The 12,330-nt window shown below is 47.9% G+C and overlaps 1 protein-coding gene across 1 annotated transcript; it reads left to right on the top strand.

Moving 5' to 3' along the window:
- Nucleotides 1–4,152: 4,152 nt before the first annotated feature.
- Nucleotides 4,153–5,355, top strand: LOC123081571 (uncharacterized protein At3g28850-like). Its single transcript, XM_044504133.1, has one exon. The coding sequence runs from the start codon at nt 4,243–4,245 to the stop codon at nt 5,233–5,235; it is 993 nt and encodes a 330-aa protein (XP_044360068.1). The 5' UTR covers nt 4,153–4,242; the 3' UTR covers nt 5,236–5,355.
- Nucleotides 5,356–12,330: the final 6,975 nt, after the last annotated feature.

Raw genomic sequence — 12,330 nt, 5'->3', positions numbered from 1 at the left:
ACCTACGCATCAAAACCACAACGATAGTTTGTCAAATAGACTCCGTTTTAACCTTCGCAAGGACCGGGCGTAGTCACACTTGGTTCAACTAAAGTTGGAGAGACAGTCGCCCACAAGCCACCTGTGTGCAAAGCACGTCGGGGAACCAGTCTCGCGTAAGCGTACACGTAATGTTGGTCTGGGTCGTCTCGTCCAACAATACCGCCGAACCAAGTATGGCATGCTGGTAGGCAGTATGACTTATATCGCCCACAACTCACTTGTGTTCTACTCGTGCAAATAACATCAAACCATAAAACCTAGGCTCGGATGCCATTGTTGGGTTTCGTAGTAATTTTAAAAAATTTCCTACGCACATGCAAGATCATGGTGATGCATAGCAACGAGAGGGGAGAGTGTTGTCTACGTACCCACGCAGACCAACTGTGGAAGCGTTGGCGCAACGTAGAGGAAGTAGTCGTACGTCTTCACGATCCAACCGATCAAGCACCGAAACTACGGCACCTCCGAGTTCGAGCACACGTACAGCTCGATGACAATCCCCGGACTCCGATCCAGCAAAGTTTCAGGGAAGAGTTCCGTCAGCACGACGGCGTGGTGACGATCTTGATGCACTACAGCAGCAGGGCTTCGCCTAAACTCCGCTACAGTATTATCGAGGAATATGGTGGCAGGGGGCACCGCACACGGCTAAGGAATAGATCACATGGATCAACTTGTATGTTCTAGGGTGCCTCTACCTCAGTATATAAAGGATTAGAGGGGGGAGGCTGGCCGGCCAAGGTGTGGCGCGCCAGGAGAGTCCTACTCCCTCTGGGAGTAGGATCCCCCCCCCAATCCTAGTTGGAATAGGATTCGCGGAGGGGGAAAAGAGAGAGAGGGGGCCGGCCACCTCTCCTAGTCCTAATAGGACTAGGGGGAGGGGCGAGGCGCGCAGCCCATGTAGGGCTGCCTCTTCTCTTTTCCACTAAGGCCCATCATGGCCCATTTAACTCCCGGGGGGTTCCGGTAACCTTCCCGGTACTCCGGTAAAATCCCGATTTCACCCGGAACACTTCCGATATCCAAACATAGGCTTCCAATATATCAATCTTTACGTCTCGACCATTTCGAGACTCCTCGTCATGTCCGTGATCACATCTGGGACTCCGAACAACCTTCGGTACATCAAAATGTATAAACTCATAATATAACTGTCATCGTAACCTTAAGCGTGCGGACCCTACGGGTTCGAGAACAATGTAGACATGACCGAGACACGTCTCCGGTCAATAACCAATAGCGGGACCCGGATGCCCATATTGGCTCCTACATATTCTACGAAGATCTTTATCGGTCAGACCGCATAACAACATACGTTATTCCCTTTGTCACTGGTATGTTACTTGCCCGAGATTCGATCGTCGGTATTCCTATACCTAGTTCAATCTCGTTACCGGCAAGTCTCTTTACTCGTTCCGTAATACATCATCCCGCAACTAACTCATTTAGTTGCAATGCTTGCAAGGCTTAAGTGATGTGCATTACCGAGAGGGCCCAGAGATACCTCTCCGACAATCGGAGTGACAAATCCTAATCTCGAAATACGCCAACCCAACATCTACCTTTGGAGACACCTGTAGAGCTCCTTTATAATCACCCATTTACGTTGTGACGTTTGGTAGCACACAAAGTGTTCCTTCGGTAAACGGGAGTTGCATAATCTCATAGTCATAGGAACATGTATAAGTCATGAAGAAAAGCAATAGCAACATACTAAACGATCGGGTGCTAAGCTAATGGAATGGGTTATGTCAATCAGATCATTCAACTAATGATGTGACCTCATTAATCAAATAACAACACTTTGTTCATGGTTAGGAAACATAACCATCTTTGATTAACGAGCTAGTCAAGTAGAGGCATACTAGTGACACTCTGTTTGTCTATGTATTCAATCATGTATTATGTTTCCGGTTAATACAATTCTAGCATGAATAATAAATATTTATCATGATTATAAGGAAATAAATAATAACTTTATTATTGCCTCTAGGGCATATTTCCTTCAATTGTCAGCTTGTTTTCTCTTTTATTTATTTGCTTCCCTCCGCTTGCGAGCTGTAATACTTTTAAGACTTTGTGATACTTCGTGGATTGTTTAAAAAGATGGCTGCAGGCATCATCATGATGCAGAGGCCGGGGGCACACCTCCATTTCTAAAAAAATATATTTGTTAGACCCCCCAAATCTTCTACCTTATTTAACAATTTTGTCCTCCCATAGCTGATGGCTCCATTCAACACTTTAACACTGCCAAGCGTTGTGGAGGCCAACCTAGGCCACGACCCCCCTTTCAAAACTGCAGAAAACAATTTACTAGGTATATTTAACACTTTAACCCATCTCATTAATAGATAAATAAGAAAGCCCACCCATCGAATTGTCGAAGTGTATAGCTTCATCGCTCTAGCCCTAAAAGAAGCATCACTCTAGCCTAGTCATCTCGTGCTCGTCCATGACCCCATCCTCCACCAGCCTCCAACGTCCCGTGACTTGATGGCTACTTGATTTATCGATATGGCTCCTCATGGCCCCACAAGATATTGGAGCTGCGTGGCCGACGCCCTGGAGGCTAGACTACAATCCCTTTTCCTGGCTGTGCGTCTCGTCTTGACGATTGGAGTTACACCGCACGCCTACACGCGTCTCGTCTTGACGATTAGAGTTACGCCGCACACCTACGCCGCCGACCGGCGATATGCCATGCGCCAACACGCTGGTTCGTTACAATAGTGGGTACTTAGGTTATGCATATCCACTATGTATGCGTCATTTTTTATTATTCGATTGAGAATTGAGATTTTTGAGTAATTTTACTCCAATGTGTTGATCGATTAATGGATATAATTTTGCATTTGTGTGTTTTTGATGTGAATTTACCCCCCCCCCCCTCTTGTAATTAGCTCACGCGCTGCCACCGTTGAAGGTGGTGGCTCAAAACTTGGCTTCGGAGATGAAAAATCCATGTTCAACCTTTGGTTGAAGTCGTCAATATCGACTCGCACGCATGACAATCCTCTTTTTGAAGGCTTTGTCTGCAAGTAGCACAATTTTTTTAAATTCGATCACATGATATAGGATTTCTCGTAGGATCGTGGTGATCTTATGGTGGGGAAGATCCTTTTGGACGGCCTCGATCTTTCTTTATTTTTCTGCAAGCCGATTTGATGCCGGACTTGCTCGGCATCATTAAATAATCAATAATATATGTGTGTGTGCATCAATTGATGCAGAGGTTGGGGTGGTTATTATTGTGGAAACAAGTTAAAACGAGAATACATATTGTTAAATCCCCCAAATTTGCTAGCTTATTTAACAATTTTGTCCTCCCATAGCCGATGGCTCCATTCAACCATTTGCTTACTTTAGAATTTCTTTACATGCAAACCTTTAGCTTGTTCCTAAAGTTGCAAGCCTATATCTGTTTGTGTGCAAGTGCAACAAAAGAGGAGCTCCAAAGCTAGTGCCCCGTGAACAGGGCCCTAGAATAAGGGGAACAGGTGAACGGTGATGCAAACGAAGAAAGGAATGCAAGAAAATGGAAGGGTGTACTGTTTAACTACGAAAGCCATAACCACTGCCATAGTACAACATTGCTCCTACCCGTTGTATGTTTCACTATCTTTTTTTGTTGCTATTGCATGGGCGCTTAAAGTAGAGTGTGCATCCATCCACAATTTTCATTAGGTCCTAATTAACCGGATAAAATAGCCCGCATTTTGATGCGGACAAGCAACTTGAACGGCGATGGTACCACCAACAAAGTTCAAACAAAATCAACAGAATGAATAGCAGTACTACACCTACTCACGATTCATGAACTGGACCACAAACATCCGAACTTGGCTCCAAATGTCCAAAGTCCAAAGCATGAATGTTCCAAAACCATTACTTTCATAAAAGGATGTTTCCAGAGAAAAATATTATGGTTATCCTTTCTAGGACAGGTTACATAAACTAAATCACACTTGCCCACTAATTCTCACCACTTATCGTCTCCCGCGTGCTGGTTTTATCCCCCCAATGCCATATGTAAGATCCTAAACCTCAATCCCTAAAGATTAGCGTCCGGCTGAATCCATCCAGTACTACTACTTAGAACCCCTCAAAAGCAGCACCACTCGCTCCTGGCGAGTGATCACATTCACACAGTCACACACACGCTCCTCACGTTGCACATTTGGCACTGCCATAGCCATCATGGGGTGCACCACCTCGAGGCAAGCTCGGCATGACCTCCGGTACTGCCCGTCGCCGCTCCCGCTGCCGCGCTGCCAGTCGTTCCCCGCCCGCTTCGACGCCGGCGCCCACCTCGTGCGGCTCACGTCGTCCACGCTCGGGTCCCTCGAGGTCGACAAGGCCGCCGGACTGCGTGCGCCCGAGGCCGCTGACGCCGGCGTGTGCGCGCCCAGGAGGTTCGTGCCGCGCACGCCGACCATGACGCCGCCCAACGAGCCCGAGGACATCGACGCGTGGGCGCTCATGGCCGGCCTGGAGGAGCACTCGCCGTTGCTGGCCGCGCCGTTCGGGCGCCACTCCTTCTCGTTCCCGATCGCCGCCGCGGCACAGCAGGAGTTCGCCGCGTCATCCAAGGTCACGCCGCTTCCCATGAGGATGCCCTCCGTGAACGACGAGGAGACGGCGAGCAAGGCCAAGGCGCCGCCGCCGCCGCGTAAGGCCGTGCTCTACTTCACGTCGCTGCGCGGCGTGCGCGCCACGCACGAGGACTGCAGCCTGGCGCGCGCCATCCTCAAGGGCTACGGCGTGCGCATCGACGAGCGGGACGTGTCCATGCACCGCGGCTTCCGCGACGAGCTGCACGGCCTCCTCGGCCTCAGGGCCGGCGCCCTCGCCAAGTGCTGGGCGCCGGCCGCGCCGACACTGCCGAGCCTGTTCGTGGACGGGGAGCTCGTGGGCAACGCGGAGGAGCTGAAGCGGCTGCACGAGACAGGGGAGCTGGCCGCGAGGCTCGCCGGGTGCGAGAGCGGGGGCCCCGGCGCGTGCGAAGCGTGCGGGGACGCCCGGTTCGTGCTCTGCGAGGCCTGCTCCGGCAGCTGCAAGGTGTACGTGGACGAAGAGGACGACGAGGAAGAAGACGGCGAAGGGACGGACGGCGGCGGCGCGGGGTTCCGGCGGTGCACGGAGTGCAACGAGAACGGCATCGTGAGGTGCTCCGTCTGCTGCTGCTCCTGAGACGTTGCAGAATTTTGCCGGTGCGCCACTTGGATGTGGTGCTCAGCTCCTGTGATTTTGTGTATGCATGACCGTACGCGTGTGTGTTTTCGCGTGATCAACGGTGCGTGACGCGCTTGTTGTTTCCTCAATGGGTAGAGATACCAACGCTGCATGCTTGACTCATGTGGCGTCCACTGTTCATGATGTTATTTGAATTGAGCCAAATGTTCCACAGCAAAATTCAGATAGTTCTTGCCGGCCCCAGCGGCAGTGGACCGTTTCCTTTACGCGTCTCGCTGACTGGTCCGACTTGCTGCTAGCTGCTAGTTCTAGGTTCTAGCCTAACATAGTGTTATAGTGTAGGCGGGTAGCGGAGCCAGTGGCCGTCCCCGTTCAAAGCCGGCGCCGCATCGTAGGCTCCTTTTTGAAGAAAAGAAATGCAAAGCGAGCCACAAGATGAGGGCAATTGGAGCAAAACAGGGTACTCCAACCAAAAATTTCCAATGTAGTAGTAGTATATACATACATAGCCCCGTAGTTTGTAGATCAATCATCATCTAGCAGGGATGCGGACGCAAGTTTAGTGGAAACGGACAAGCCTTGTTTGGAGTAGTAAGGCCAACTCCAACGCACGACCTCAAATGAACGCCCGTTTCATCCGTTTTTTGTCCGTTTGAGGGTGACAATGAAGCCGTGTTTGGTCGAATTTGGCGATACGCCGGTCATGCGCCCAACGGACGACCGTATTTCGGCCGCATCTCGTTCGTTGTGCATGCAAAATAAGAAAAGAACAAATGGTATAGCTAAATGGCCATATTTCACGCCAGTGGCCGTGTTCTCGCCAGTTCATGCCGGCCGGCAACAAAGCCAGCAACCTACAGAATGGTCACCAAGTTTCACGCTGGCAACAAAGCTAGTGGCCGGCACACGAGCCAACCTTCAAAATGGACAAGTTTTTGGGGCCGACAACAAAGCCAACGGCAGGCACACGAGCCAGCCTTCAAAATGACAAGCTTTTGGCGCCGATAACAAAGCCAGCGGCAGGCACACGAGCCAGCCTTCAAAATGACAAGCTTTTGGCGCCGACAACAAAGCCAGTGGCCGGCACAACAGCCAACCTTCAAAATGGACAACCACCGTGGCCATGGTCTCACCTAGTTCAGGCCGTCGCGAGCGAATATCTCCTTCTGTCGGTTCGCGAACCAAGCCTTCCTCTCTGGTGACATGTTGTTCTTGTTGACTCTCATGAACGCGAGTGCCACCTCTTTGGCTTTGGTCTCGGCATTGGTGGCCTCGATCTCGAGCTTCTTGAGTTGAGCGGCCTCCTCGATGTCAAGTTTCCTCCTCTTCATGGCCTCCTACATGTCAAGCTTCTTCGTTTGAAGATCTAGGTATATCTTCATTTGCTCTTCCTTCCCTTTGCTCTTCCTCTCCTCCCGCACTTCATTTTGGCTCATCATGTTCTCCAAAGTTCCTTGCAAGGCTATAAAAGACACATCACACTTCTCGCCGGCCTTCGAGCTTGTCTTGCCCCTCGGTCTCTTGTGCAAGTCTTCCTCATCAGCCAAGTCCGCCTTCCCTCCTTTCTTCTTACGAGCGGCATATTGGTCATTGAACTTGGGGCAATCTTTGATGAGCACCCAACAATGCGTTAGACTAAACGGCTTGTTCTTGTGCTAGGCCTTGAATGCCTCCAAAGATTGGAATGCCTACACAATCAAAGATGCGGCCAGAATTGTAACATGAAACGACACAAAATGCATCAAACATAAATGGCATGCCAACATGAATGGACACAAATGGCATACCAAGTCACCCAGGCCTAGGCCGCTCACGGGACGGGCTTGAACGCTCTCAAGCGCGACGCAATACTTGTTGCACTCATGTTGGATGAACCCCCATCTCTTTTGGATTGAGTTGATGCTGCGTGTGCTCATAAATTGGCAGGGGGCAAACTTCCTTCGCTCGTGAAAGTTCTTGTGAACTCTTGTCCAAAAGACGAATCCTTTCTGCTTGGCACCTTTCATGGGATCTTGGCCTATCTCCATCCAACTCTCGCTAATCAAAGTGTCCTCATCTTGGGTGTACGATCCCGTGCGAATGTTTTCCTCCTCTTTTGTGCCTTGGCACTTTGGGTGAGCTCATCGATAAACACCAATGGCTCAGCCGAAATGTCGAGCTTTTCTTTCTCATTTTCACAATACAAGTCAACATCTTCATTCCAAGAGCTGCCATGGTCATCCTCATCTTCATCATGGCCGGCCGGCGAATTGAGTGTCGTCATAGTAGCCGCGACCATCCTGGCTTTGGGTGACGTCGGGATCAAAAGCTTGGGCCTGGCCGTCGACATGGAAGGCTTCACCATGGCCCTCGAAGATGGCGTTCTCCATGAACGCCGAGTACTCAGGGTTGTCGGCCGTGGGCGTTGGCATTGGCATTTTGTCGAACAACCTGTGGGCGCCGGCCATGTTCGCCGAAGGGAACGACCGGGGATGCTTCCTTTGCATTCTGTTGGACGGTTGGCCAATGCCGCTGTACCCTGATAACCCACAAGTATAGGGGATCACAACAGTTTTGAGGATAGAGTATTCAACACAAATTTATTGATTCGACACAAGGGGAGCCAAAGAATATTCTCAAGTATTAGCAGCTGAGTTGTCAATTCAACCACACCTGGAAAACTTAATATCTGCAGCAAAGTATTTAGTAGCAAGTAATATGATAGTAGCGGTAACAATAGCAAAAGTAATAGTTTTGGTTTTATAGTGATTGTAACAGTGGCAACGGAAAAGTAAATAAGCAAAGATCAATATGTGAAAAGCTCGTAGGCAATGGATCAATGATGGATAATTATGTCGGATGCGATTCCTCATGCAATAGTTATAACATAGGGTGACACAGAACTAGCTCCAGTTCATCAATATAATGTAGGCATGTATTCCGAATATAGTCATACGTGCTTATGGAAAAGAACTTGCATGACATCTTTTGTCCCACCCTCCCGTGGCAACGGGGTCCTATTGGAAACTAAGGGATATTAAGGCTGCCTTTTAATAGAGTACCAGACCAAAGCATTAACACTTAGTGAATACATGAACTCCTCAAACTACGGTCATCACCGGTAATTATCCCGATTATTGTCACTTCGGGGTTAACGGATCATAACACATAATAGGTGACACTTGCAACATAGGATCAAGAACTCACATATATTCATGAAAACATAATAGGTTCAGATATGAAATCATGGCACTCGGGCCCTAGTGACAAGCATTAAGCATAGCAAAGTCATAGCAACATCAATATCAGAATATAGTGGATACTAGGGATCAAACCCCAACAAAACTAATTCGATTACATGATAAATCTCATCCAACCCATCACCGTCCAGCAAGACTACGATGGAATTACTCACGCATGGCGGTGAGCATCATGAAATTGGTGATGGAGTAAGGTTGATGATGACGATGGTGACGGATTCCCCTCTCCGGAGCCCCGAACAGACTCCAGATCAGCCCTCCCGAGAGAGATTAGGGCTTGGCGGCGGCTCCGTATCGTAAAATGCGATGACTCCTCCCTGATATTTTTCTCCCCGAACGTGAATATATGGAGTTGGAGTTGAGGTCGGTGGAGCGTCAGAGGACCCACGAGGCAGGGGGGCGTGTCCAGGGGGTATAGGCGCGCCCCCACCCTCGTGGACAGGGTGTGGGCCCCCTGACGTTGATTCTTTCGCCAGTATTTTTTATATATTCCAAAAATATTCTCTGTGGATTTTCAGGTCATTCCGAGAACTTTTTTTTCTGCACAAAAATAACATCATGGCAATTCTGCTGAAAACAGCGTCAGTATGGTTTAGTTCCATTCAAATCATGCAAGTTAGAATCCAAAACAAGGGAAAAAGTGTTTGGAAAAGTAGATATGATGGAGACGTATCAACTCCCACAAGCTTAAACCTTTGCTTGTCCTCAAGCAATTCAGTTGATAAACTGAAAGTGATAAAGAAAAACTTTTACAAACTCTATTTGCTCTTGTTGCTGTAAATATGTAAAGCAAATATTCAAGTTTTCAGCAAATATTATGAACTAACTGTATTCACAATAACATTTAGGTCTCATGTTTACTCATATCAATGGCATAATCTGTTGGGGAACGTAGTAATTTCAAAAAATTTCCTACGCACATGCAAGATCATGGTGATGCATAGCAACGAGAGGGGAGAGTGTGATCTACGTACCCTTGTAGACCGACAGCGGAAGCGTTAGCACAACGCGGTTGATGTAGTCGTACGTGTTCACAGCCCGACCGATCAAGCACCGAAACTACGGCACCTCCGAGTTTTAGCACACGTTCAGCTCGATGATGATCCCCGGACTCCGATCCAGCAAAGTGCCGGGGAAGAGTTCCGTCAGCACAACGGCGTGGTGACGATCTTGATGTTCTACCCTCGCAGGGCTTCGCCTAAGCACCGCTACAATATTATCGAGGATTATGGTGGAAGGGGGCACCGCATACGGCTAAGAAAACGATCACGTGGATCAACTTGTGTGTCTAGGGGTGCCTCCTGCCCCCGTATATAAAGGAGCAAGGGGAGGAGGCCGGCCGGCCCTATTGGCGCACCAAGGAGGAGTCCTCCTCCTAGTGGGAGTAGGACTCCTACTAGGAGGGGGAAATGAAGTGGGGAGGGAGAAGGAAAGGGGGGCGCCGCCCCCCTCTCCTAGTCCAATTCGGACCAAGGGGGGAGGAGGTGCGCGGCCCACCCTGGCTGCCCTTCTCTCTCTCCACTAAGGCCCATATGACCCATTACTTCTCCCGGGGGCTTCCGGTAACCCTCCGGTATTCCGATTTTCTCCGAAATCACCCGGAACACTTCCGGTGTCCGAATATAGCCGTCCAATATATCAATCTTTATGTCTCGACCATTTCGAGACTCCTCGTTATGTCCATGGTCACATCCGGGACTCCGAACTAACTTCGGTACATCAAAAACTCATATAACTGTCATCGAAACCTTAAGTGTGCGGACCCTACGGGTTCGAGAACAATGTAGACATGACCGAGACATGTCTCCGGTCAATAACCAATAGCGGAACCTGGATGTTCATATTGTCTCCCACATATTCTACGAAGATCTTTATCGGTCAGACCGCATAACAACATACGTTGTTCCCATTGTCATCGGTATGTTACTTGCCCGAGATTCGATCGTCGGTATCTCAATACCTAGTTCAATCTCGTTACCGGCAAGTCTCTTTACTTGTTATGTAATACATCATCTCGCAACTAACTCATTAGTTGCAATGCTTGCAAGGCTTGTGTGATGTGCATTACCGAGAGGGCCCAGAGATACCTCTCCGACAATCGGAGTGATAAATCCTAATCTCGAAATACGCCAACCCAACATTTACCTTTGGAGACACCTGTAGAGCTCCTTTATAATCACCCAGTTACGTTGTGACGTTTGGTAGCACACAAAGTGTTCCTCCGGCAAACGGGAGTTGCATAATCTCATAGTCATAGGAACATGTATAAGTCATGAAGAAAGCAATAACAACATACTAAACGATCGGGTGCTAAGCTAATGGAATGGGTCATGTCAATCACATCATTCTCCTAATAATGTGATCCCGTTTAATCAAATGACAACACATGTCTATGGTTAGGAAACATAACCATCTTTGATTAACGAGCTAGTCAAGTAGAGGCATACTAGTGACGTTTAGTTTGTCTATGTATTCACACAAGTATTATGTTTCTAGATAATACAATTCTAGCGTCTTGATCTATCTCTATAGATCTTAATGCCTAATATGTAAGTAGCTTCACCGAGGTCTTTCATTGAAAAACTCTTATTCAACTATCCCTTTATGCTATCCAGAAATTCTATATCATTTCCAATTAGTAATATGTCATCCACATATAATATCAGAAATGCTACGGAGCTCCCACTCACTTTCTTGTAAATACAGGCTTCTCCAAAAGTCTGTACAAAACCAAATGCTTTGATCACACTATCAAAGCGTTTATTCCAACTCCGAGAGGCTCGCACCAGTCCATAAATGGATCGCTGGAGCTTGCACACTTTGTTAGCTCCCTTTGGATTGACAAAACCTTTCGGCTGCATCATATACAACTGTTCTTCCAGAAATCCATTCAGGAATGCAGTTTTGACATCCATCTGCCAAATTTCATAATCATAAAATGTGGCAATTGCTAACATGATTCAGACAGACTTAAGCATCGCTACGGGTGAGAAGGTCTCATCGTAGTCAATCCCTTGAACTTGTCGAAAACCTTTTGCGACAAGTCGAGCTTTATAGACAGTAACATTACCGTCAGCGTCAGTCTTCTTCTTGAAGATCCATTTATTCTCAATTGCTTGCCGATCATTGGGCAAGTCAACCAAAGTCCATACTTTGTTCTCATACATGGATCCCATCTCAGATTTCATGGCTTCAAGCCATTTTGCGGAATCTGGGCTCACCATCGCTTCTCCATAGTTCATAGGTTCATCATGATCTAGTAGCATGACTTCTAGAACAGGATTACCGTACCACTCTAGTGCGTATCTTACGCTGGTTGATCTACGAGTTCAGTAGTATCTTGTTCTGAAGTTTCATGATCATCATCATTAGCTTCCTCACAAATTGGAGTAGGTGTCACAGAAACTGGTTTCTGTGATGTACTACTTTCCAATAAGGGAGCAGGTACAGTTACCTCATCAAGTTTCTACTTTCCTCCCACTCACTTCTTTCGAGATAAACTCCTTTTTTAGAAAGTTTCCGAATTTAGCAACAAAAGTCTTGCCTTCGGATCTGTGATAGAAGGTGTATCCAATAGTTTCCTTTGGATATCCTATGAAGACACATTTGTCCGATTTGGGTTCGAGCTTATCAGGTTGAAGCTTTTTCACATAAGCATCGCAACCCCAAACTTTCAGAAATGACAACTTTGGTTTCTTGCCAAACCACAGTTCATAAGGCGTTGTCTCAACGGATTTTGATGGTGCCCTATTTAACGTGAATGCGGCCGTCTCTAGAGCATAACCCCAAAACGATAGCGGTAAATCAGTAAGAGACATCATAGATCGCACCATATCAAGTAAAGTACGATCAC

This window comes from Triticum aestivum, chromosome 4A (assembly GCF_018294505.1).
Source record: "Triticum aestivum cultivar Chinese Spring chromosome 4A, IWGSC CS RefSeq v2.1, whole genome shotgun sequence".
Taxonomy (NCBI): Eukaryota; Viridiplantae; Streptophyta; class Magnoliopsida; order Poales; family Poaceae; genus Triticum; species Triticum aestivum.
The sequence above is the reverse complement of the archived record's forward strand: the minus strand, read 5'-3'. Positions and strand labels throughout refer to the sequence as shown.